At 48.3% G+C, this 26,590-nt stretch overlaps 1 protein-coding gene across 3 annotated transcripts; it reads right to left on the reverse strand.

The window, feature by feature from the left end:
• KEL (Kell metallo-endopeptidase (Kell blood group)) lies at nt 1–25,942 on the reverse strand. Of its 3 annotated transcripts, XM_061414973.1 has the most exons (19): nt 25,723–25,942; nt 25,289–25,403; nt 24,834–24,978; nt 24,397–24,573; nt 22,345–22,469; nt 21,893–22,039; nt 16,584–16,643; nt 16,302–16,490; nt 15,923–16,071; nt 13,266–13,395; nt 4,586–4,696; nt 3,415–3,513; nt 3,102–3,179; nt 2,345–2,445; nt 2,080–2,190; nt 1,865–1,932; nt 1,463–1,632; nt 1,014–1,109; nt 1–285 (listed from the first exon to the last, which is right to left on the reverse strand). In XM_061414973.1, exons 2-19 carry the CDS (start codon nt 25,334–25,336, stop codon nt 124–126), a joined length of 2,166 nt encoding a protein of 721 aa, XP_061270957.1. In that variant the 5' UTR covers nt 25,337–25,403; nt 25,723–25,942; the 3' UTR covers nt 1–123. The 3 variants fall into 3 exon arrangements, with proteins under 3 accessions (XP_061270957.1, XP_061270956.1, XP_061270958.1); XM_061414972.1 differs by lacking the exon at nt 25,723–25,942 and having other exon boundaries at nt 25,289–25,468; XM_061414974.1 differs by lacking the exons at nt 21,893–22,039; nt 25,723–25,942 and having other exon boundaries at nt 25,289–25,468.
• Nucleotides 25,943–26,590: the final 648 nt, after the last annotated feature.

A 26,590-nucleotide genomic window follows, 5' to 3' on the forward strand; every position in this document is an offset into this window, starting at 1 on the left:
GAAGCCAAGGGCCAGCTTTTATTTTTGGAATGGACGGGCAGAGGAGGTGTTGCCCTGATTCCAGGGATGGGGCGCAGAGATGCCGATACACCTGTACTGAGACCTCATTGGGAACCGGCCAGGTTACCAGAGTTGGCAGCGGCTGGGGGGGTTCAGGAGGGCCCCCTGGGGACAGCGGAAGTGTCTGGTGAAGGCTGGACTGTTGCTTAGGGGCCCGTGGACTCGAAGGGTAGGAGGGCTGCGAATGTCCTGAGGATCCTGGGTGCTGGGGTCCCTACACATCACCTGGGGAGAAAAAGAGGTCCACACGGGGTGAGGAGAACAGCAGAGCCTCAGATCAGCAGGACGCAGCAGACCTGGTGACCAGGCGATGACAAGGGAGCAGACAAAGAGAAAAGCGGGGACAGCAGTGCTCCAAGGGCCTCGGGGAGAAAGAAGATATTTGCCATTTGTAGGTCGTTTAATCTGGCAGCGGGTATCTGGTGAGGGTGGAACTGTGTCATCATAACATCTTAAAGTGCCCTAGAGGCAGGTCTGTTGTGAGAACTCTGTGGGGGTCTTCAAGTGTCCCGGGGGACTGGGGAGAGTGTCTTTTGAGGGAATACATGGCACCGGGCGGGGCGGGTATGTCAGGTGGGGACCCCACCTAGGGGCGGGGTCTCCAAGGAGGAATATGATCAGTGGATAGTCTGTTAAGGCTCTTTTGGAAGGGGTCGGTATTTCTAGAAGAAATGAGAGAAGACAAAAGTTGGTCTCATCTCAAGGAGGAATTTAGGATTTTTTTTTTCCTCTTTTTTTTTGAAGGGAGTGCTGGACTCGGTAGAAGAATTTATAGTAGGATGAAGGACGGTCCCCAGGGCACATGTGTGAAAGGGTGACGGTGTGGATTTGTGCAGCAGAGGGTTGGGGACACTGCGGGGAGATGTTTCAGGCAGGAGAGATTCTCTGAGCAATAACAGGAGGGTATTTATCTGACGTGGATTAAGCCCTGGTGGGAGATGGCGGCGGCTTACCTGGGCATAGCTTCGGAAGAAGAGTTGCCGGGGGCTGAGGTCTAGGTTGGGCAGGACGGTTTCCCCACGGAACAGAACTAGCCTCTTTTTGTATGCCTGGATATGGGGGTGGGATGGAGAGTTGCCCTTAGGCTCCAGACCCGTAGCCAATTGGAAGTCTGATGCCCTATATACAATATCCAAAGCCAGCTCCTGGTCCTTCCCAAGTTCAGCCCTGACACACTAATCTGAACCAGGAGAAGACATCCTTGCTGTAAGATCTATGGATAGCCTAGAAAAGAGGGCTTGTGGAGTGGGGGTGGGGAGTCCTCAAGTTGCCAGCTGTTCAGTAGGGATGTGAAGGGCAGAAAGCTTTGCCATGTTTGCATGAGGGATGGTGGAAGGAAACACTAGCGACAGGCTGTCTATTCTACTGGTAAAACTAGATCCCAGCCCTTGGGATATGTTACCTTCAGTGCGATGGCCAGTGCCCCGGCGTCTGCAGCATCCTCCAGAAGCGTGCGGGAGACATTGAAGGAGGTTCCCTTGGGTGATGGTAAGGCAGCATAGAGGCGTTCCAGGCACAGCAGTGCCTTCTGCAGGGCACGGGTGTCACAGGCTGGGCAGCCCCCAGGGAGTACTGTTGGAAATGGGGCACGCGGGGGAAACTGTGAGGAGTGATGCCGGGGTGAAGCTGTGGGGCTTCTACAAACTGCACTGGCTCCTGGGAGAGCTGCAAAAGCTCCAGGACATACCCACCTGGAACCCTGGCACAGCCTCCCTGCCTCCTCCTCTGGGCAAACTTTGGGGACCTCACCTGCCTTCCCGTTGGCCCCACCTACCAGTCCTCCCAGTGGCCCGCTGCTACTCACAGAACTGGTCAAAGATGTGCAACAGCTCACGGGCCATAATGCTGCCAGCAGCGCCAAAGTTCACAGCTCTAGGGAGACAAGGGCTCATCTGACTCTCAGAGTCCTTCCAAGGTTTGGCCCCAGTTCTCCAACCACAAGTCCTGTCCATCATTCATCATAACACTGGTCCATGACTCTCAGGAGACTTCCTGCCCACCTCAGAGAATGGCCCATACCTGGGGTAGCCAGGGTGGAAAAATGGGGGTTGGAGGAGTCCGGCTGGGAAGACCATCACATGGTCAGGTATTGAATAGGAAGCCTTGAGGCCCCAGGGGAGCACCTGCCACCTGCGGGAAGAGCACACCCAAACTCCAGCTCCATCATTTACCCGACGTCCTTCCTGAAGGACTGCTGCTGCTCCCCCGAACCTCTGTGTCTTTCCTGGGAATTGTGGACAGCTGTCTCTGGGATGTGGTGTCTGTGTCTCCCTGGCTCTCATACCTGTGACTGGAGAAAGGCTGCAAGAAGCCCTGGATGACTCTGGCTTGGCGGGAGCGGACGCAGCTCAGGAAGGTCTGGAGGAAGCTGGGTCCAAGTTGCACCTGGGAGGAGCCAGGACGTGACTCAAATACATGGAGACAAATGCAGGCGCACACTGATGCACCCTGATGTGGCTGTCTGAACCAGAGACATCCCCACAACAGTGGAAAGCTGGCGCCAGGACACCACCGTGTGTTACTGCGAACCAGCTTCACGTACATCAGCACACACACACACACTCAAGCAAGTCACACAAATGCATGGGTGTGAGAGTGCACACACACTCACCATTACCTGAAAAAGTTCTGTTCTTCTGCTGGCAAAACCTACAATGTGGCTGTGTGTGCTAAGTCGCTTCAGTCGTGTCTGACTCTTTGCGACCCCACAGACTATATAACCCACCAGGCTCCTCTGTCCATGGGATTCTCCAGGCAAGAATACTGGAGTGGGTTGCCACGCCCTCCTCCAGGGAATCTTCCGCACCCAGGGATCAAACCCGTGTGTCTTATGTCTCCTGCATTGGTAGGAAGGTTCTTTACCACCGAGCCCACCAGGGAAGCCCCATTGTGTGGCTGCTCGCCCATCGAGCCCAGTCAGCACCAGGGCAGGGAAGGGGTGGGTTAGGGTCAACCAGGGAAAATGACTGTCTGCTACTTAGATAGCGCAGAGGATGAGGAAGCTGAGGATTAGAAAGGGCCTGGCAAGGGCGGGGACTCACGTCGTCGTATTCCTGTCTGGCCGGGTCTGGTTTCAGGGCCCACTCAGAGGGCCCCATCTTCACCTGCAGTTGGGTAAGCTGGGAAGAGACATGAAGGTAGAGGACTCTAGCGACCTCGGGTCTATCATAAGGACTTTCTCCTGCTCACTGCCCTGTCCCCTCCTCTGGTAGTGTTACCAGGATGTCCGTGCGGCACTTTGGTGGTTACACTTGCCTCGTGCCCTGAGCACCCTTCCCCACTCACTGTGCTGTCCTGATCCCACCTCTGCTGACTCCCACTACACATCCCCATGCTGTCTCCTTCTGGCCTTACCCTGTCCTGGGCCTCTGCCCGGGTCTCTCTATCCATCCAGGGAACTGTATGAAGGTGAGAGATGAAGGTATCCTTGATGGTAGTGAATAATTCCATGGCCTGCAGGCAGGAGGGCGCAGGGAGAAGAAAACAGGATCAGGATCAGTCTTAGTCCTGGGTCCTGCCCGCCAGCCCTCCAGGAAATGGCCTTGGCCCTGAGGAGCTGCCTGGGGGAGGAAGACCTCAGAAAGAGGAAGTGGTATCTGCTAGGTGAGCAAAAACTCAGGGCACAGAGAGCTGTGGTGATGGAAAGGCGGTACCAAGCACAGAACAGGAAGGTGGGGACGGGTGACTCCTAACAGCTGATGGGGGAAATAGTTCCTGTCTGAGGGGAGACCTCAGCCTGCAGGGGAGACACCATCCTCTTGGCCAGGCAATCCATTCAGAAAGCTGGGGGAGGAAGAGGACCACCATCCCCTTCTCTGCTCTCTGCCCTCCTCAGCCATCTTCCTGAAGGCCTGCATTTCCTCTCCCCATCTTCCCGGCTTCGTCCGCTTCCCAACAAGCTAAAGCCATCCCAGCCATGCACCCTGACTGTGGAGTTATCACTTTCTCCGCCATCTACCATCCTATGTATTTCCTTTCTAGATGGAGGAAAATAGATGACAGCATCGGCAACCTGAGTTCAAACCTTGACTCCACTATTTGGGGTAGCTGTATGGTCTTGGGCAAATCACTTAACCCCTCTGCGATACCAGGAATTAAAGCAGTGCCTGTGAATCGCTTGCAAGAGTACCACGCACATGGTAGCCTCTGCAAGGCATTCAGGAGTTACCATGGGTGCTTCTTACAGTGATAGCATGCCATTCTTACATCGTTTCACAAGTTGTTCAAAAATCATAGACAGACAAGGAGTAGGCTTAGAGGTCACGGAGTTCAGTTTTCTCATTTTATGGTTGAAGAAACACATGAGCAGTAAAGCCGGATGGCTTGTTCAGATTGGTATGTGCCGCGTGGACTCTGTGTCTCAGAGCTAAACCATGCAGACTCTAGGGGTTCTGCATGTCCCTCTCTGGATTCTCTAACTGCCTGGTTCTCTGACCACGGAAACCATCAAGAAGGGCAAAGTCGAGAAGATGGGTTGGGTGGGAAGGGGTGGGAGGACGTCGGCTGAAGAGGAGCTCTCACGTACAGCACTATGGGTGCTGGGTTTGAAAGTCTCCTTGATGAACAAGGTGGCCAGTGTGGGCTCGAAGAAAGCTTCTGTCTTCTCCACGCACGTCATCCAGCGAGGGTGGACTGGCTGCAGAGACAAAGCTGGAATGAGCGGCTCCTGTCAAGGGTTCTTCCTCATCCACTTTTCCAGGCCAGTCTTGCCTAGACCCTCTCCTCCAGGGGACGTTCTCTTTTCTGGACTTCCTGGGTCTGTCTCCCTTTGGTCTATAAATCCTTTTGGTGACACACATGGGGAGTTTGCTGCTTAGCACAAAGGGGCTCAGGACTTCTCCAGCATTAGTCATGAGCCTGGGCTGGGCAAGCTATCCTTGTTTACTGCCTACTGAGTTTGAAAGCAAGGCCTCTGGGAAGCATCCTTCTTGATAACTAAAGGGCTCCTGGGAAGGACAGGACTAGATTCAACCCTAGTAGCTCAGACGGTAAAGCATCGGCCTGCAATGAAGAAGACCCCTGGCTTGATCCTTGGGTCAGGAAGATCCCCTGGAGAAGGAAATGGCAACTCACTCCAGTATTCTTGCCTGGAGAATTTCATGGACAAAGGAGCCTGGTAGGTTAGTCCATGGGGTCGCAACGAGTCAGATGCGACTGAGCGACTAATACACTCACACAGAGCCAGCCCTCTCACTTTGGCAGGTCTGCTTGCCACCTCGTCCCTGCCTACCGCACACCCCTCCCAACACGTGCATGGCTCAGGGATCCCAGTGAAGACACCCCTCCTCCCAAGCTTCTTTACCTAAACTAGGAATTGAAGAAGGAAATTTTTCCCTGCCTCCTGCCTTCCTCCCCCACTCTGCAAATGGTAGGACCTTCTGTTATAAAGAAGAAAGTTATCAGAGCAAAATCGAGTTTTAGATACCATATTGCTTGGTAGGAGAAGAGGAAAAAAGAAAAGATGAAATATATGCAATTCAGAGAGCTAAGGAACTTTCTGCCAAATCAGGGAAAAGAATATAGGATGAGGGGCTTCCCTGGTGGTCCAGTGATTAAGAATCTCTGCCTTGCAATGCAGGGGATGGGCACGTGGGTTCGATTCCTGGTTGAGAAACTAAAAGCCCACATGTCACAGAGCAATGAAGTCCATACCACAAATACCGAGCCCAATTGCTCTGGAGCCCACATCGTAACTAGAGAGTCCAAATGCCACAACTAGAGATCCCACATCATGCAATGAAGATCCCGTGTGCTGCAACTAAGATCCGACACAGTCAAATAAATAAAACAAAATAAATATATTTTTTAAAAAGAATATAGGATGAGATGATGGACACCTTCAAAGGTGGAGAAACAGATAGATAAGAACTCAAAGAGGACTTTGGCAATCAGGGTGGTTTTAAACAGCAGGGTGGAAAGAATAACGAACAAGAGAGAGATGCTGGTGTGGATGGCATTGCAGAAATGACGCAGGGCAGGTGAGAGACAAATTCAAGGAAGCGCGAGTAGGGAAAGCTGAGTGGGAACTTAGGAAAAATAGTGGGATGAAGTCACTAGACTTCATTCCTGTTACTTCTTTACCCCCCGGGGCCTCCTGGCAGGAAAGTGACATGGGCTGCCACCATACCTTCTGGTCCTAAGGTTGGAGATCGCTTATGGGGCTTCCAATGGAAGAGGAAAGAGAAAGGAAAGCACTACTGTTGTTGAAGACACTCCTGGGCCTGCCTATTAGAATGTTTATCTTTTTGGAGGTTGCTCCAGACCCAGTTGCCCACGTCTCTGTGTTCCTGTCTGCCCCCTCGCCATGAGGTCTATTAAGTACCTTCTCCTGGTGAGTAGGGACTCAGACACTTTTGATACCGTATTAGTTGATGCTCTGAAGCTCACAAACATGGAAAACAAACAGAAAGGCCCCTGGGTCTGGCAGCAATGCCAGGGACAGGGGCAGACTCTGCTGGCCACCTTTGGCTTCATCTCCTGCAGCCTCCTGAGGACAAGCTCAGTTCTGAGACTGCTTCTCAGCAGACAGCGGAAGGTGGTGGAGGGCTGCACCCAAGACAGCAGCGAGCACATGAGCCTTGAGCTTGATGATGTGGGTCTGCCTGCCCTGTCTGGCCCTCCTGGTTCTTGAGTTGCTTCCTGATCCCCTTTGCCGATTCTTGCCCTTAGCAGCCTTTGCCAGCTCCATGCCAGAGCCCATAGCCTGGGCCACGGTAGACCCTGACTTGGTTCCTGAAGCACATAGAGACCACCTTGGACCACTCACTGCTGTCCCTGTGCCACTCCGCGACTCTTCTGGTCACAACTGTGCTGAGTCATATGTTCTATATGCAGGAAAGTCACTTCCAGGATCTATAAATGAATGTTAAGTCTCAGGGGTGGAGGTTGACAGGTTATGTATTCATCTGCTGGGGGTTATCAGGATCTGAGTTGTCTCTTGAGACATGAGATGATACAGTATACCATATTAGTCGTACAGAAAGAAAAAAAATCACTGTTAAAATATAAAGGATGAAAGAAATAATTAAAATCCAAGATAATGAGGCTCAATAGATCAAGAAACAGAAAAAAAAATTTTAGAGATGTGAGTAGGGAAATGGATTGGGAGTTCGAGATTAGCAGATGCAAACTATTACATAGAGAGTGTATAAACAATGTCCTACTGTACAGCATAGGGAACTATATTCAACCTCTTGTGATAAGCCATAATGGAAAAGGATATGAAAAACAATGTGTGTGTATGTATATATGTATGCATACAGAGCTGCTCGGGAGAACAGGGGAAATACTACCCAGAACGTGCTCTATAAATTTTATATATATATATATATATATATATATATAAAACAAAATCACTTTGCTGTATAGCAGAAATTAACAAACACTCGAAATCAACTCTACTTGAATAAAACAAATTTTAAAAAAAGAAAGAAAAATATTTGCAGATAGAACCTTTGAACCATGAGTAATGACAAACATGACAGAAATCAAGAAAAACTCCAAGAGTCTGGAGGGAAGTGGATTTCTGCGCAATTTTCAGTAAGGGGAAAGTAGATTTTAGAGATTACAGGTGAGCCAGGAATCCTTAATGCGCATTTTGAAACACAATTCTAGAATGAATCATTAAACCGACTATTTTTGAACACCTGGAAAATAATGTGTAACTTCTGGGGCCCTGGTGGCTTCACTGGTATGACTCAGACAGTGAAGAATCTAGTGGCAATGCAGGAGACCCAGGTTCAATCCCTGGATCTGGAAGATTACCTGGAAAAGGAAATGGCAACCCGCTTCAGTATTCAGGACACGACTTCGTGACTAACACTCTGAGGGCCAGTGTAGGATAACTGGGGATGAATAATGTCAAAATTATTTTCAAATTTCATCATTTTTAGGGGTAACCAACAAGGACAGGAGGGCTTCCCAGGTGGCTTAGTAGTAAAGAATATGCCTGGCAATGCAGGAGTCACAGGAGACGTGGATTCAACCCATGGGTTTGATCCCTGGGTTTGGAAGATCCCCTGGAAGAGGAAATGGCAACTCACTCTAGTGTCTTTGCCTGGAGAATCCCATGGACAGAGGAGCCTGGAGGGGCCACAGTCCACAGGGTTGCAAAGAATCAGACACGACTGAGCAGCTGAGCAACAAGAACCTACTGTATAGAACAGGAAAGTGTGAACAGTGCTATGTGGCAGCCTGGATGGGAGGAGGGGTTTGGGGAGAATGGATAATGTGTATGTACGGCTGAGTCCCTTCACTGTTCACCCGAACTATCACAGCATTGTTAATCAGCTATAGTTTAAAATAAAATAGTTTTTAAAACTAATGTGACGATATGAATAAATATATTTTTAGCACTAAAAATAAATGTCATCATTTTTAAAGGGTCACTAAATTAGAATGAACAGTAGATCAAGAGTCACAAACTCAAACAGGAGCCGTGAGGTACCATAAATAACAGAAGCAGCCCAACTTCAGAACCCCAGGACCAGAAGGGGTGATGGCAACCCCATATCCAGGCCTACTGGCTGCATCCCTCAGTTCCAGTCATTTGTTGCCCTGGGAGGAGGCTAACTCAGCACTCACGTTGAAAACAACAACCAAAAGGGCTGGAACTCTTTTTGTGTGTCATTGCCTAATTTTTGAAAGTTAGCCATTCATGAAAAGTTTGTAAAAATCTTTAGAGTCCAGCGAAACACACCCATGAGCCAGATTCATCCTCCAGGATCACGGTGGTTCTCCCTCTGCATAGAGAATTCAGCATTTACTAAATGTGAATTACTATAATAACTTACACCCTGGCACTTCAATTACACAAGCTGTACATAGGAGCCTAATGCCTGTTCTGCCTAACTCACAGAGCTGCTTGGGATAACAGGGGAAATACCACACAGAACGCGCTCTGTAAACTCTCAAGTTCTACTCCATTCTGTTGGTGCTATCTTGATTTCAAGATACCATCTGGTACAACCGTAAGTTATGTCCTTGTGAAATCGATGGAAAAATCCATGTTAAATAACAGTGTTGTTTGAGTGGATTCTGAACTGGCTGACCCAGAAGGGAATGCCAGTGATTAATGTCTCCAATTTAGTACGAGCTTCCCTGACTGCCCCACTGAACATTGTAACATGTCCACACTGGGTATCTTCTCTCCCTCTTTCCTTTTTTATTTTTTCATAACACTTAATACCATCCCCTGGTGGCTAAAATGGTAAAGAATCTGTGTGCAATCCAGGAGACCTGAGTTTGAACCTTGAGTCGGGATACCTTGGAGAAGGGAATGGCTATCCTCTCCAATATTCTTGCCTGGAGAATTCCATGTATGGAGGAGCCCGGCGGGCAAGTCTAAAGGGTCACAAAGAATGGGACGTGACTGAGCAACTAACACTTTCACTTTTTTTCCAATACCATCCAATGTATTTTATTTAGTTTATAGTCTTTCTGTCTCCGTTAGAATAGAAGCATTTGAGGACAGAGATTTATATCTATTTTGTTCATGAAGAATCCAAAGAGTCTAGAGAAGTGTCTGGCATATAATAGGGACTCAATTAATATTTGTTGCATAAATGGATTGCTGACTACACTGGTCTTCAATAACCTGAATCAATACTCTTTCCTCTGCAGAATCTTACTAGTAATCTAGATGAAGACTCAGTAAACAAAACCACAAATGACTCAAGGCAGAAATCACAGATCGCTGAAACAAAGGCTAAAATCCCCTGAGTAAACACACATGTTGGCGTGAATGTAAATAGTTTACCCTTAACAGAAACAAATGTGAAGTTCTGCTTTTAATTTCCCAAACTCAGCTTCTCGAGTTTAATAAGGGAAAAACTTGGCTTAACAGCCATTTTCACTGACTACATATACCCAAAATTAATAAACAAAATATGGTCAGATGAGACCTGACAGTCCTTTTGAATCAGAGCATTACAAATTGGAATTCATTCAGAAGAACATGGTGAGACATCTGTAATTCATGACCATCGGATAGAAATACACATTTTGGTCCAGTTAAGGCCAAAAGCTCCGTGGTGTCTTTGACTCCACTCCCTCTCTCACGCCAAACATCCATCAGGAGACTGCTGCTTACCTACAGAATATGTTCTTTTAAAACATAAAACAGATAAATCCTTCTACAGGCCCCTGTTACATGAAGAGAAAAACTCAAGACCTTACAGTGACTGACCAGGGCCTGGTATAATCCCCTCCTGGGTTGCACAGAGTCAGACACGACTGAAGCGACTTAGCAGCTGCAGCAGCAGGAAATGGCAACCCACTCCAGTGTTCTTGCCTGGAGAATCCCAGGGACACGGGAGCCTGGTGGGCTGCTGTCTATGGGGTCGCACAGAGTCGGACACGACTGAAGCGACTTAGCAGCAGCAGCAGCAGCAGGAAATGGCAACCCACTCCAGTGTTCTTGCCTGGAGAATCCCAGGGACGCGGGAGCCTGGTGGGCTGCTGTCTATGGGGTCGCACAGAGTCGGACATGGCTGAAACGACTTAGCAGCAGTAGCAGTAGCCCTCTTTGATTTCCTCCTCCCTCCATTACCTCCAGCCCCCCTCCCCCACAATGCTTAGTCTCTTCAGTCGTGTCTGACTCTTTGCGATCCCATGAGCTGTAACCTCCCAGGTTCCTCTGTCCATGGGATTCTCCATGCAAGAATACTGGAGTGGGTTGCCATGCCCTCCTCCAGGGGATCTTTCTGACCTAAGGATTGAACCCATGTCTTCTGTATTGCAGGCAGATTCTTTACCCAACTGAGCCATCTGGGAAGCACTGATTTCCTCCCTATTCTTACTCTCTTTGCTTTCTCTGCTTCAGTTGCACTGGTTTCCAGGCTGATTTTCAACCCCCCAGGCAAGCAGGACAGCCTTCCAGCAAGCCCTGTCACCTCTTCTCAGCCAGAGCCACCAAGAGGGTCCCTCACACCGCACCAAGCCTCGACTAGGCTTCTCGTCGCAATGAGATGACATTCTTTCCTTTCCCGGAAAACCCTTTCCTCTCTCTAGACACTGCTTCCTTATGGCCTACCTCCTGCTCAGCTATCTCACTGACCGTTTAAACCCTGATCTCTCCATCTTGGAAATTCAGAGAGCATCTAAACAAGACCTTTCTTAGAACACAGCTACACCCATTCATTTACTGAGCATATGATTGGTCTTATGTTACAAGGACAGAGATGAATGGTTGCAACACAGCTGACATAGACCACTAAGCCAAAAAATACACTATCTTGATCTTTACAGAAAGAATTTGCCAAAGCATTTTTTGTTACCACCCACTATTTCTCAACCCTGCAGTTTGTTGTTAAAAATGTGACCTCACAGGTCAGGCAGACCTGTTTTGGAGTCTGTTTCTTCACTTATGAGGTGTTTGGTCTTGGGAAAGTTACTTGTCCTTTTGAGGACCTCAGAGTATTTCTGAGAGTAGTAAATAAAATAAACACCGCCTGATATAGAGTAACTACTCAACATATTTCAGCTATGATTATTATGTGTCATATTTGGTACCATTCCAGACCAGGGAAGGGGCTTCCTCAAGTCACAGAACTATCTGTTGGTAGAGTCTGACTCAGCTTTTAAGTCCAAGGACAATTACACATCCTAAAAGCTTCCCTGGTGGCTCAGTGGTAAAGAGTTCACCTGTTGAATGCAGATGATATGGCTTCCATCCCTGGGTCAGAAAGATCCCTTGGAGAAGGGAATGGCAACCCACTCCAGCATTCTTACACTGGAAATCCCATAGACAGAGGAGCCTGGTGGGCTACAGTCCGTGCTCTCACAAAACAGTCGGACGTGACTTAGTAACTAACCAACAACAAATGCAGAGAGATAAGGATTATAAAATATATATATAAAGGATATATGTGTGTATAAAGGGTGATGACTTTAGAAATTTGTAAGCCTTCTAAATTTTTTAAATGTGAATGTCAACGTCGGCAGTCTTACATCCTTCCAAAAGTACTACCAGGCCCCTGGAATTTACACGAACTTGTTTGTTGCCAGGGATTTTCTAGCAACCCCAACTACGAAGGCCTGGGGCTCTGTCTCATCTGAGTCAAGAGAAAGACTGGGCAGAAGGCTCTTGGGGACTACCCACCTGAGAGAATATCCTAGGGAATTTTTTTTGTTTTGTGTTTTGTGGGGTCTTTTGTTTGTTTGTTGCAAAGATTAAGCACACAGATGCTGAAGCCAGAGTTCAAATCCTAGCTCTAACAACCTAGCAGGTATACCACCTTGAATGAGATCCTTAACTTTTGGGTCTCCGTTTACCTACCAATAAAACAGGGACGGCATGGTCTGCCCTCCTTGTGGAACTGCTGTGAGGATCAAATCAACTCCTACATTTAAAGGGCTTAGAAAAATGCTTAGCACAGTTTAAAGTCTCCATCGGCAATAACTACATTCCAGTCCCTGTGTTTACAATTCCCTTCTTCAAATTCTGTAGATAGTTCAGATTTGCCAAAGCCACAAATTCCTCCAAGGCAGAGAAATGATCCACAAATTACTAAAAAAAGAAACCCAGTGATGAACAAGACTGCCCTGAAGCGTCACAGAGGCTGGAGGGCATCTAATGTTCTAGATGCTTCCGCTTACATTGGGATGTGTCCACCTAGGATTTCAAAGTTCACAGTCCTGAGTACGGTCAGAGTGGACTTTGGTTAGTGGAGCGCGTTTGGTACACAGCTCTGTGCTCTGATATATCAGAATTGGCACCACGAAGCCCACAGTGTGGCCGACAGACCCCAGGGATATGAAGGATGAGCTCTTGATGAAGCACATCTGGACACGGAACACTGGAACCACCTGGACAGAGCGAAGGCTCCTGCCCGCCACACCGCGTCTCACTCTAAGGAACCCTGTACATCCAGCTCCTCAAGTCACAGTGCTCAGGATAACCCAGCAAATAGTTTAGGGGTCATGACAAAGGAAAAGCAGTTCTTGAGCAGCTTACAGTTTTCTATCTAGATTTTAATACTCAGCAAAAAGGCCCTGGAGGTAGCCAGACATGTGCCCAAGGGTCCATTCCCTGGCGTCCCAGCTCTCAGTGTAAGCGCTGAGGGCTTCTGCGGGAGGCCCAGATGTTGGGGGACATCTAGTTCCCAAGCCCCTTCCTGAGGGAGCTATGTCCACATGTGTCCCCCCAGATGGCAGATGCTCCGTTAGTGCCCCACCTGGAAGAATTCCTCCCCTGCTCTCCTCACCATGGGTGGGCGTCCTGTCAGTTCCCCCACTTTCTGGCTCAGCGATCTGTGTGCCTCTTGGAACTGACTGTCCAGGGCTGGAGAAAGTGTCTTCACCAGCCCGAAGATTATGTGGCTTTGCAGAAAGTCCCTGTGGAGAGAAAAGAGACCGACGATATACCCCAGGCTCTGGGAAAGCCACCAGAAACCCTCCCTTTGTATGTGTGTCACCCAGTTAATATGTGTTAGTTTGTATGTGTTAGTTGCCCAGTTGTGCCCGACTCTTTGCGACCCCCATGGACTGCAGCCCACCAGGCTCCTCTGTCCATGGGATTTTCCAGGCAAGGATACAGGAGTGGGTTGCCATTTCCTTCTCCAGGGGATCTTCCCTACCCAGGGATTGAACTTGGGTCTCCTGCACCACAAGCAGATTCTTTACCATTTGAGCTATGAGGGAAACCTTATTTATAGAGAATAACTGCTTGACATGTGAACACGTCAAGAAGAGCTTTTCTTTTTTTCTTGTTTGCCCTAATTTAAAAACACTTCATTGCAAAAAAAATTCCAAAATGATTGGGATAGTAACATCAAAGCTCACAGCTCACAGATCACTTTAACCATTAAAATAATACTGAAAAAGGGTGAGATATCATGAGAATCACCCAAATGTAACTCAGAGACATGAAGCGAGAAAATGCCATTGGAAAAATGGTGCCCCCAGACTCGCTTGACACAGGGTTGCCACAAACCTTTAATTTGTTAAAAAAAAAAAAAAAAGCAAAAGCAGTATCTACAAAGTGAAATACAGCAAAGCAAAATTATATGAGCTCGGCCTGTAATACGTTATCAACCATAGTCACCATATTACATTGGATTGGCCAGAAGGTTTGTTCAGGTTTTTCCATGGGTTGTCGTTCAGTTGCTCAGCCATGTCCAACTCTTTGTGACACCATGGACTGCAGCACACCAGGCTTCCCTGTCCATCACTATCTCCCAGAGTTTGCTCAAAGTCATGTCCACTGAGTGAATGATGCCATCCAACCATCTCATCCTCTGTCGCCCCCTTCTCCTCCTGCCCTCAATCTTTCCCATAATATCTTACAGGAAAACCAGAACAAACTTTTTGACCTACCCAATACACTTGAACTGTGGTGCTGGAGAAGACTCTTGAGAGTCCCTTGGACTGCAAGGAGATCCAACCAGTCCATTCTAAAGGAGATCAGTCCTGGGATTTCTTTGGAAGGAATGATGCTAAAGCTGAAACTCCAGTACTTTGGCCACCTCATGAGAAGAGTTGACTCATTGGAAAAGACTCTGATGCTGGGAGGGACTGGGGAGTAAACTCCGGGAGTTGGTGATGGACAGGGAGGCCTGGTGTGCTGCAATTCATGGGGTCGCAGAGAGTCAGACACGACTGAGTGACTGAAGTGAACTGAATACACTGGATCTTGAGAGTGTTCATCTTATAACTGAAAGTTGGCACCCTTTCACCAACCTTTCTCTATTTCTCCACCTTTCAGCCCCTGGCAACCACTGTTCAAAACTTTTGTCTGTTTTAAAAAGAGTTTTTCTATCCTGGTGGTTCAGATGATTAAGAATTCACCTGTAATGCAGCAGACCTGGGTTTGATCCCTGGGTCAGGAAGATCCTCTGGAGCAGGAAATGGCTACCCACCCCAGTATTCTTGCCTGGAGAATCCCATGGACAGAGGAGCTGGTGGGCTATGGTCCATGGGGTCACAAAGAGTTAGACACGACTGAATGACTAACACTAACACTTGCTTGCTGTGGTTTGGTTTGGCGGTGGAGAATGACGGAAGAAAGAACCAAATGAAGAGGGAGACCTCTCAATTCACAGTGGGGAGAAGGCTGGAGTTCAATTTAACAAAACAGATTCAAATACTTCCACAACCAAGACACCTCAGCTCCTCTTAAGAGGCATCTTCTAAGAATACCAGAGCTGGGACCCAGGACTTTTCTCTGCCCTGCTGGCAACTCTCTCACTGGGTTTGACTTATTCTCACAGACCTGTTCGCACCCGTGTGAATGGTTGTTTGCTTCCCTCCGAAGGAGCTTCTAGATGTTGCTGCCACTGAGTTACTATGAAGAAGGGCTTTGAGTCCAAGGTCCCGGGAGGAAGTCACTGTATCTAAGGGGTGGCCACACAGTCTCAGGGCCAGCAGTGAGCCCAACATGGAGCCTCACCCTGCCTCTCCTGACCTTCAGGGTCCATCAAGACCTTCCTGATCTTTCCCACAAGGGGCCCAGAATCCTCAAATACAGCTGGGGAGCAGCCTTTCCCCAGCTTTCCCAGCCTTCATCTCCTCCACCAACTCCTCCATGTGCCTCCTTCTCCCGCCCACACCCCTCAGCTGCTGACAAGACACAAATGCCGCAACTGTCCTCTGCTCCATTCAGTACACCCTGTGTCTTGTTGGTTACCTGGACCCCTTGTTCTGTGTGCGTTTTCCCTACCCATGCCCTTCAAGACCCTGTTCCTGTTTCCTCTATGCCCTCCTAGGCTGTCCATCCCACCCGCTCCCTGCCTTCACATGGCCCTGGATCACTCCCATCTTCCTGCAAGGCCCTTACTGGCCTGCCTTCTCCAGTGTCCTTTGTCTCTGAGACCTCCAGGTCCTCAGACCTTCTTTCCATCACCACCCCCGAAGTGGGGCAAACCTGTGCTTCATCAGGTCCTTCTCAATCAGTTGTGACATGTTTTTCAAATACTCCAGGTCATGGACTGCAACGCGATAAGAGGGGCTCAGGGACATCGGTGCGAACGTTGCTTGCAAGCAGGACAACCAGTCGATGGCAGGGGCCACTCTCTTAAAGGAGAGAGACAGAGGTTGAGGGGGGACCAGAAAAGAGATGGGGGTTCCCCTCCCTTGGGATAGAGAGGGATTGGAAAGGGGGTGGTTGGGGAAAGGATGGAGTCAGGAAAGTTAGGGGGTGGACTAAGAATTAAGGAAGTGAGGAGAAAGAAGACATGAAGATCAAAAAAGTTTGGGAGCAAGACCTTTATGCCCATCTTCCCCCAGCCCTTGGCTCGAGGCACCTGCAACTGGTCAATTGTGACCATCTCGAAGACCTTGCCCTGGGCCTGCTGCTGCTCCCCAGGCCTCAGGAACTGGTTCAGCTGTGAGTTAATGAAGAGGGAATAGGAGGCATCGTTTCCCACTTTGGTTGGGTCTCCTCCCAGCAAGGTTACCAGGCGATTCAGGTAACTCAGGTATTCCCGCAGGATCTGGGGGAAAGGCAACCTCAGTCACAGCCACCATCGACCCCTGCCTTTCTCCAGAGTCAGAGGTCAGGACCTTGGTCTGCGGCACCATCTTACCTGGGCATAGTTCGGTTCCTGTTTTTGCTTGAGGAGAACGTCAAGCTCTGGCTGGTCTATCTGGACACAAGAGAGGCTGAGAGAAGTGGGAAATGTGCAGGAAGGAGAGGCCAGGTGTGGGGCTATGGGATGGACCAGGAAGGGAGACTCAGGAAATGGATGTGGGGGGCCAAGAGGAGGAGCGGGAAAGGCAAAAAAGAGAGAGACTGGGGCTAAGGGACAAGGGGAAAAGTACCAACATGCAAATGTGCAAAGAAGGCATTTCAGCTAGTTTGTGGGTGCTCAGCAAGAGAGAAGCATAATGACCCTTGTCCTGTAGGGAACTGTTGCCTATGCCAGAGCCAGGTCTAGGATAAATGGTATGAGATGCCCATATCAGGTGCAAATAGCCAGGACATGGAAGGAAGCTAAATGTCCATGGACAGAGGAATGGATAAAGAAGAAGTGGTACATATATGCAATGGAATATTACTCGGCCACGAAAAAGGAATGGAATGGGGTCATCTGTAGCGATGTAGATGGACCTAGAGTCTGTCATACAGAGTGAAGTAAATCAGAAAGAAAAAAATATATATCATCTATGGACACATATATATGGAATCTAGAAAACTGTTACAGATGAATCTGTTTTCAGGGCAGGAACAGAGACGCAGACGTAGAGAATGGACAAACGGATACTGACGGGGTGGGGGAAGGGGAGGATGGGACAAACGGAGGGACTGGTATTGGCATAAATACACTACCGTGCGGAACACAGATAGCTATTGGGCACCGGCTGCACACCACAGAGAGCTCACCTCGCAGGATGGGGGCCGTGGGAGGGAGGCTCAAGGGGGAGGGGATATATGTATACATTCAGCTGATTCACCTTGTTGTAAAGAAATTAATGCAACATTGTGAAGCAATTATGCTCCATAAAAAAAGAGAGGTACTGCAAACTCAGTAATCAAGATCAATCATATTTTCATTGAAATTTTAAAAATCTAAATTAATGCTTTAAAAAAAAACCAAAATGTAATAGTAAAATGTTGCTCATCATGCATTTCCCCCTAAAATCCACAATGTATTTTTTATCATTTTTTAAAATCATAGATATCTCCCCAAAAGTCTGCAATTGAGTTTTGATCCATTTTGGGAAGGAAAAAAAATTTTTTTTTAATTTACAGTGAACAAAAAAGTGATATTTTGTTCATCATGGGTTTTTGCATTGATTTTGACATTTAAAAAATATTTATTGAAATACTATTTGATTAGTGAGTTTTTGGTACCCTCTTAAGTTCTGCACCCCAGGAAAATAGCCCACTCCCCTCGTGTGCCTCACCCTAGTTCTGGCACTGGTATGTCCTTATCTCTGTCCTGAAGGGTTTTTCTCCCATGTTTTTGGCTTGTCTTATCTGACTTCAATCCCCTACTTCTACCTGGAGCTATAAACTTTTCTGCTATCTTGAAAAAAGCTTTCACTTGACTCTTTTGTCACATTTCATGTCCAAACTTTAAAAAACTAAAAGTCATCTATGCGTCTACTTCAACTTCCCTCCTTTCTAACTCCATACAAGCTGAATCCATTTTCATGATTGTTTTGACATTATGTCTAGAAAATCAAACCAGCCAATCCTAAAGGAAATCAACCCTGCATATTTCACTGGAAGGACTAGGGCTGAAGCTGAAGCTCTAATACTCTGGCCACCTGATGGGAAGAGCCGACTCATTGGAAAAGTCCCTGATGCTGGGAAAGATTGAGGGCAGGAGAAGAAGGGAGCAACAGAAGATGAGACGGTTGGATGGTGTCATCGACTCGATGGACATGAATTTAAGCAAACTCTGGAAGATGGGGAAGGACAGGGAAGCCTGGTGTACTGCAATTCATGGAGTCGCAGAGAGTCAGATGAGACTTAGGGACTGAACGACAACCAGTAGAAGGTTTCCTATGGTGTCTCCTCATTCCTTACTTTTCTGAGCTCAGAAGTCTCTGGAATCAAAGATTCCTCCCTCCTGAACTGGCCTCTCCCCTGTTCTTTGTGACTCAGTGGAACTGGTTTGACTCCCACTTTCTGGCCCTTCTTCCTCCTCTCTGGCCCCAACTCATTGGGATGTCCCTCTTCAAGTCATTTTCTCCACCTGCATTTCCCCTCAGAGACCATCTAGTCTCAAGGCAATGGGAGCCACCCTCCTTCCATGCACACCAAACCAACTCTGTGGGGTCCTTTTCTAATTTCTCCACTTCTTTTATTGATATTCAGTCTGTCACCAGGTCCTCTTGAATCACCATGGACCATGAATCACCACTAGGATGAAGTTGTCTACATCCTCCTGGCCCCAATTTCCATTTCTGTCATAATCATCTCCATTTGGAATCAAGGTTGCTCAACTAGGTTCCTCAGCACCTCCAGGCTGACCTCAAAAACCACTGACTCTACCTGGGCATTATGTAAAACCATCACATTTGAAAAGCCTCCATAGCTCTCTCTTTCTGCCGCCAGCCCCCGCCCCCCCCCCCCACCCCTTATTATGTCAGAAGTTATCACCTCAGTCTGATGTTGTAGGCTGGGAATAGTCAGGTTCAACTTCATGTCTTCAGTTTTACTTTTGCCTTCCACGCACCCCACCCCAACCCCAAATCCTCTATTCAAGAGACCAGTCTCCTCACTGACCTGCAGAGGGGTCACACTGTTCCTGGCTCCTCCCTAATCTCAGGACTTCCCTACAGCCCTTTTAAGACCCTTTAGCTTCACTGTCACCTAGGTGAATCAACCAGGCTTCAGAGCTCAGTCCAGTTCTCCCCTCTGAGCTTCTCCTTAACCATTTCAGATCTTAACTAATTTCCCAAGGCTGCACCAGTTACACTCCTCAGCACACCCTGAGAACTGAACTTGAGAATACCTCACAAGGATTATCAGTTCTTGTATATTCATGCTCGTGTAGTTTTGCGGAATTTTGGAAAGTAGGGGCCAAATATATAGCATCACGCTGCCTCCCACAATACCGATGCCTCCAAGGTTTTATTAACCCACTCAACAAGCACCTGGCATGGGCCTCTAGCTGCCTGGCCCTGTGCCAGGTTCTGAGGACCAGCAATGAATAAAGTGTGAGCCTGTCCTTAAGAGGCTTAGTCTTCAAGACAGGGTTCAAGGCTGAGAGCACGTGAAATGAGAGAACAGAGAGGCCCACCTCCACTGCAGCCAGGAGGAGGGTGAGGACATCCTGGAAGGGATAGTCATCAAAACCAAAATGCAAAAAATAGGAATTTTCCAGGCTGAGTGTGCAAATTGAGGAGTGGTGTTGCAGGCAAAGGGAGTCATGAACACAAAGAACTGAGAACTATCCTTGGAGCTATAAGTGCACAAGCTTGCCTTGGGGCATAAGGAGGAGATAAGGCTGGAGGAGTTTGTAAGAGGGAGGCTTGCAAGGCTTCCTTAAGGATTAAGAACTGGATCCTGAAGACCCAATGAGCCATTTAAGGCATTTAAACAGAGACAATAGCATAATTAGCTCTTGGTTTAAAAAGCTCCCTCTGGGGAAACTGAAAAGAAAATAAGAGAAGAGCAGTACAGGCCACAGGGGGAAAGAGTCCAGTGTTCCAGGGATGATTCAGATAAGCAACAAGGAAGACCAGAAAGACGGTCTTCCCAGAACTCCCTTAATCTCACCTCAAGTCCCTGGTTCCAACATTAATGTCCCTAAAGATAACGGTGCAGTCACTCACCTAGAGCCAGACATCCTGAAATGTGAAGTCAGGTAGACCTCAGAAAGCATTACTACCAACAAAGCTAGTGGAGGTGATGGAAATCCAGCTGAGCTATTTAAAATCCTAAAATATGAGGCCATTAAAGTGCTGCCCTCAATGTGTCAGCAAATTTGGAAAACTCAGAAGCGGCCACAGGACTGGAAAAGGTCAGCTTTCATTTCAATTCCAAAGAAGGGCAATGTCAAAGAATGTTCAAACTACTGTACAATTGCTCTTATTTCACATGATAGCTAGGTAATTCTCAAAATCCTTCAAGCTAGGCTTGAACAGTATGAGAACTGAGAACTTCCAGGGGTACAAGCTGGATTTAGAAAAGGCAGAGAAATCAGACATCAAATTGCCAACATTAGTTGGATCAATGAGAAAGCAAGAGAATTCCAGAAAAACATCTGCTTCATTGACTATGGTAAACTCTTTGACTGTGTGTATCACAATAAACTGTGGAAAATTCTCAGAGATGGGAATACCAGACCATCTAACCTATCTCCTGAGAAACCTGTATGCAAGTCAAGAAGCAACAGTTAGAACCTTACATGGAACAACTGACTGGTTCAAAATTTGGAAAGGAATATGTCAAGGCTATATATTGTCACCCTGCTCATTTAACCTATGTGCAAAATACATCATGCGAAATGCTGGACTGGATGAATCACAGGCTGAAATCAAGATTGCCAGGAGAAATATCAATAACCTCAGATATGCAGATGATACCACTCTAATAGCAGAAAGTGAAGAGGGACTAAAAAGCATCTTGGTGAGGGTAAAGGAGGAGAGTAAAAAAGCTGGCTTAAAAATCAATATTCAAGAAACTAAGATCATGGCATCTGGCCTCATCACTTCATTGGATATAGAAAGGGGAAAAGTGGAAATAGTGACCAGTTTTATTTTCTTGGGCTCTGAAATCACTGTGGACAGTGACTACAGCCACAAAATTAAAAGACACTTGCTCCTTGGAAGAAAAGCTCTGCCAAACCTAGATAGTGTATTAAAAAGGAGAGACATCACTTTGCCAACAAAGGTCCATATAGTCAAAGCTATGGTTTTTCCAGTAGTCACGTATGGATGTGAGAGCTGGACCATAAAGAAGGCCGGATGCCGAAGAATTGACGCTTTTGAATTGCAGTGCTGACGATTCTTGAGAGTCCCTTGGACACCAAGGAGATCAAACCTGTCAATCCTAAAGGAAATCAACCCTGAATATTCATTGGAAGGATGGTGTTGAAACTGAAGCTCTGATATTTTGACCACCTGATGGGAAGAGCTGACTCACTGGAAAAGACCCTGATGCTGGGAAAGATTGAAGGCAGCAGAAGTAGATGACAGAGGATGAGATGGTTGGATGGCATCACTGACTCAATGGACATGAGTTTGAGCAAACTCCAGGAGATAGTGAAGGACAGGGAAGCTTGGCGTGCTGCAGTCCATGGGGTCTCCAGGAGTCAGACAGGACATAGTGACTGAACCATAACAACAACAAAGTTAGGTTGCTTTCCTGAATCGCACATTTTTTTGGTCTAAGAACAAATTTGAGACAGGCCTGCATTTTTGCCAGCACATCCCTCACCTGGATGACTGGCAGGTATGGAGGAGTGGGAAGAGGTTTCAAATATGCTCTGAAGAATGGGAAGTGACCATATTGACTCATCAGAAGGCTCAGAGTTTGGTTAAAATCTAACGGAGTCCAGTTACCGAAGATCGACCAGCCGCCAAGCTGGGAAGAAAAGAAACAGCGCTCAACACAGGGATATAGTCTCTCAGAGCACATCCCTCACCACCATTGCTACATCCTGACTTCTACCCTGAGTCCCCTGCCGCTTCTAGGGCTCCAGCTCTGTCCCCCTTTTCCTACCCTCAGCCAAGGTCTTGATATGTCCACAGATCATTGCCATGTCCACCTCCCTCCCAAACTCCTAGGAAAGAGATCCATCCTCTATGGGGAAGAAAATATGGCAGCCCTGAGCACACACTTGTCTTGTGTGCTTTCCACATCCAGAAAAGTAGATGTGCCAGTCTCACCTCCTCAATAACCTGTCTGAAGGGACTGGCCCCTGCTGCCTCAATGGCACTCATGTTCATGCAGGAGTTGTAGAATTCAAAGGCTTTCTCCTCCCCAGGGGCCAGGCGCCAGGAACCTGGGGTTTCTAGAAAGGAAGCAGGGGAGAATTAAAGGAGTGAGGCAGCTTGGAAATAAGCAGGGAAGGTGGGAGATGGAAAGGTTATAAGAAAGGAAGGGAGGATTCCCAGGGAAAAGGAGGGAAGGGGAGGAACCCAGGCATGAGGATGAGGGGAACAACTTCTTTTTTTTCTGTTTTGCTCTGCTGGGTTCATGAGGTATGTAGGCTTCTTTAGTTGCCCTGTGGCATGTGGAATCTTAGTTCCCCAACAAGGGATTGAACCCACATTCCCTGCCTTGGGAGGCAGATTCTTTACCACTGTACCACGAGGCAAGTCATGAGCTGGATCAATTTGCTGGAAGAATAAGAACATGGAGAAGACAAAGAGGAAGATAAAGGAAAGGTGAGGAAATTCCCTGGTAAGGACTCTGCATTCTCACTGCCAAGGGCCCAGGTTCAATCCTTGGTTTGGGGGGTGGGTGTGAGTAAGATAGATCTCATACTCCACAAGACGAGTGGAATGGCTACCATAAAAAAAAAGAAAAAAAGGAAAGTAAATGTAAGAAGGGCAATAAAGAGGAAGAGACAAGGGTGTAGGGGAAGAGTATGGAAAAAGCAGAAGAGTAGAAACGAGGGGTAAGAGGGAGATGAACGAAGGAATTAGAAAAATCGGGGAAATCAGAGAACTTTCAAGGGATAGGAGCAGAAGAACATGAGGAAGGGTTTGGCAAAGCCAAGAAACCAGTGCTGGCTCCCCTAGCCCAGACTCTCCCCTCTCTCTGATCCCAGGAAACAAACACACACATGACAATTACCCAAACGCACACCACTGGAACCCTCCACTCTCTCCTATCTAACCCCACTCACTCAGGCCCCCTGATATCTTTTTGTTCTATTGTGGGCCACAGAATCTGTCTGAAGGGTACATTTTCTTTTTATCTCTGTACCGTACCTGAAAGCCTGGCCCTCTGCTATGCAGGGAATACCCACCTCCACTCTTTCCCATCAAAAGAAGGAGGGCAAAGGGATACATTTATTTCTTCCAAATTCCGACTGATACTGTCAACAGGTTCTCTGGGCTCCCCGATAGAGAAAATGCATCTCTTTGGTTGTATTCTCATTCCTCAGTCCTCATCACTGTCCACCGACATCCTGGGATCACCTTCCTACTTCCTGGGTGGCCTGGGTTCCTGCCTCACGGTTCGCCTCTTGGTTCTTTTCAACAGAACCACCATCTACAGAAACTCTCCTACCTCCAGGGTTTTTAACTTGGTCCTCCCCTTCCTCCAGCATGTCTTTTGTGTCCTTCTATATTTCTTCCCTTACACACAACCAGAAAAAGCCCGTCCACCACTTCTCACCCACTCTGTCACTTCTTTCCTCCCACCATCATCTCCAATCACCCATCTCTGGCACCCCAGTTTCAGCTTCCTTCCAGTTCAACTGGCATGCCATTGTCTAAGGTTTCAGGGAGGACAGGAGATAATAGTGAGAGCGGGGATCTGAGGAATGATGAGAGTGAGAGGGTAATACCCACAAGAGAGCATTAGGGGACAAGAAGGATTTGAAGGCTGGAGAATGAGGGCAATGGAGAAAAGGATTAAAGTGCAATAGGTGTTGAGGAGATGCCAGTGTGGGAAGACATCGGGCACAGGGTAGAGACTGAAAATTTAAGGGAGATAACACAGATATCTGTGGATGGATGGGAAAGGTGAGGGGATAGGGACCAGGTAAAGAAATGAGGATGAGAGGGACCAGAAGAGATGGAAGAGAGGCAGGATCTGCTGTGAAATGTATGGCGATGGAGAAGCAAACCTAGCAGTTCCCTAGGAGCCAGTGGAGCATGGTACAAGCTGGCTGTTCCCCAGCCACACAGGCTTGGGAGGGACAGTCATGATCATTCCAGGCTCCACGGCACCTACAGCAAGAGAATCTTCCATCCTGATTCCCTTACCCAGGATTCTTCGAACTCGTCGCTTGTTCTCCTCTGCAAGAGCCTGAAAAGGACTGCCAGCCCTGTTGATGTTTCCACAGGCAAAGCTAAAGAAATCAGTGCAGGGGGCCACACTGGTGTTCCCAGAGGCCAAGTAGAGATCCAGGAGGTCCTGACACACAGATGTCTTGCAAGGGGCTGTGGGGAAAAGCTCAGAGCTGCGAAAGAGGAAGCGATGAGGACTCCCCCCAAGGGGCAAAGCAAAGAAGTGTCTGGTTAGGGAAAGGGACAGGGACCCTGATGAGGAGGAAATGGTCTGACTGATGGGCAGGAGAGGGATTCACGGGGCACGAGGCTGGGAACCCGGGTCCCCCAGGGGTCAGGATGTGTGGTGGGTCTTGGGAGGATGGATGGGTGGATGGAGAGTGGGCTGTGGGGGGATCTAGGATCTCGCTTACAAGGACCACAGCCCTGGAACACATAGCCCCAAAGCAGCAGAGAAAGACCAAGGATTATACTGAAGAGCAGAAGGGTCCTTAGCGCTCGCAAGGTCATTTGCCACCATCCATCCTGTGCGGTGTGCAGCTCCTCTTCTGGAGATCTCTGTGCCGAGAACCGGGAAACAAAAAACACACAATGGAGAGAATTGGGATGGGGGAGGGAGGGGGAAAGGAGGAAGAAGGAACAGTTAGTTGGTGTTGGGGCCCCGTGGTACAGAGATAATGCCTCTTATTCTCCCAAACCCAGCCTTCTTTGGACCCCTGGGAGCTGGAAGGATTGTCAGAGCTCTGCCCCGCTAGTTGGTGCTGGGACCCCCTGGTACAGAGATAACGCCCCTTACTCTCCCAAACCCAGCCTTCTTTGGACCCCTGGGAGCTGGAAGGGCTGTCAGAATGCTGCCCTGCGCACTTACCTCCCATCTCCTGCGTGTCCCCGATCCACTCGCTTGCTCAGTCCACATGGCTCTCCCCACCGACTCTTTGTGTCCACCTTCCTGAACTGGATGTGGAGGAGGCAGGACAGTGAAGCTGGTTCAGGAAGGGGGTACATCACAGAGAGTTATATCAGGTCATTTTGAGACCTCCTCTTGCCCACCTACCCCCTTACCTGTGTGCCCCCCTCCTCCACCACCACCACCACACACACATACATGTATGTTCATCCCAGGGCAGTGCTCCTAGGCGGGCTTCAGAATGAACCTCTCTTCCTGAGATTTCCCGCCTCCTCGGTCTCCCATCACCTGCCTCTCCTCCCCGGTTCCTACTCTCCAAGTCCCACATCCCTCCTTTCTGGAGGGGGACAGAGAATGCACACACACACACACACACACACACCAGCTGGCCCCACCTCCCACCCTAGGCATCTGACTCCCAAAGGGAATGGCCTTCTCCAGGGGACTTGCCGTCTGTCTGGCCGTCTCTCTTGCTCTCAGATTGCGTCCTGCTTCTGCTCTAGGTGCTGAGTCTGAGGACAGGGATTCAGGAAATAACCTCGCTTTGACCCCCACCCCAGTTCCTTTTTCCTAAAGAAAGGGCACATGTGCCACCCGCAGTCCCTGTCCCCACACACATGCTACTGGCCTCTGGGTGGAGCCTGTTTATCGGTCTGGAGACACCCCAGCCTCTCCTGGCTCCTTTATCTCAGCCTCTCAGGGGAGGCAAAGGGAGGCAGTCTCCATTCCCCAAGCAATCCTGCCCTGGGTGGCTCCTCTTGCCTTGCTCTATGCCTCTGCTCACAGACTTTATTTCTGGAATATTCTTTCTTCTCTCTTTCCTAATATGATGGAAACATCTTGAGCCTTTTAATTCTCAGGTCAAACGTCCCCTCCCCTGGGAGGTCTTCCAGCTCCATGCCCATTCCCTCTGCTCCCAAGCATGCTTAATGGCTTCCCTGGGAGCATCACAGCCCTGCAGGTTGCAGGCAGAACAGTCCAGGAAAGAGAACAACAAGCTAGGAGACCCTAATCTGCTCATTACTAGCTCTGTGACTGTGAATGACCACTTAAACTCTCAGGCAGGTAAGTTTCACCATTTGGAAAATGAGGAATGATATTTCCCTTTGAATACCTCACCTGGTCTCACACCTTCCACAAAGAATGAAGTGTGGACAAAGAATGTTGCCTGTCATATTGGTAAGCAAAGGATGCTTCAGCCATCAAACCATCAGCCACTACAGCTGCCCCAACGGTGCATGCTGAGAGGATTCAGGACAGAGG

This window comes from Bos javanicus, chromosome 4 (assembly GCF_032452875.1).
Source record: "Bos javanicus breed banteng chromosome 4, ARS-OSU_banteng_1.0, whole genome shotgun sequence".
NCBI classification, from domain to species: domain Eukaryota; kingdom Metazoa; phylum Chordata; class Mammalia; order Artiodactyla; family Bovidae; genus Bos; species Bos javanicus.

What these genes read in the sequence shown, in the direction of transcription:
- KEL (XM_061414973.1), bottom strand. Translation starts at nt 25,336, where the DNA reads ATGTGGACTGAGCAAGCGAGTGGATCGGGGACACGCAGGAGATGGGAG. An exon ending in CACTGGCCATCGCACTGAAG is followed by an intron (nt 1,110 to 1,462) that starts GTAACATATCCC and finishes CCCCATATCCAG; the next exon opens with GCATACAAAAAGAGGCTAGT. An exon ending in TCTTCCGAAGCTATGCCCAG is followed by an intron (nt 286 to 1,013) that starts GTAAGCCGCCGC and finishes TTTTCTCCCCAG; the next exon opens with GTGATGTGTAGGGACCCCAG.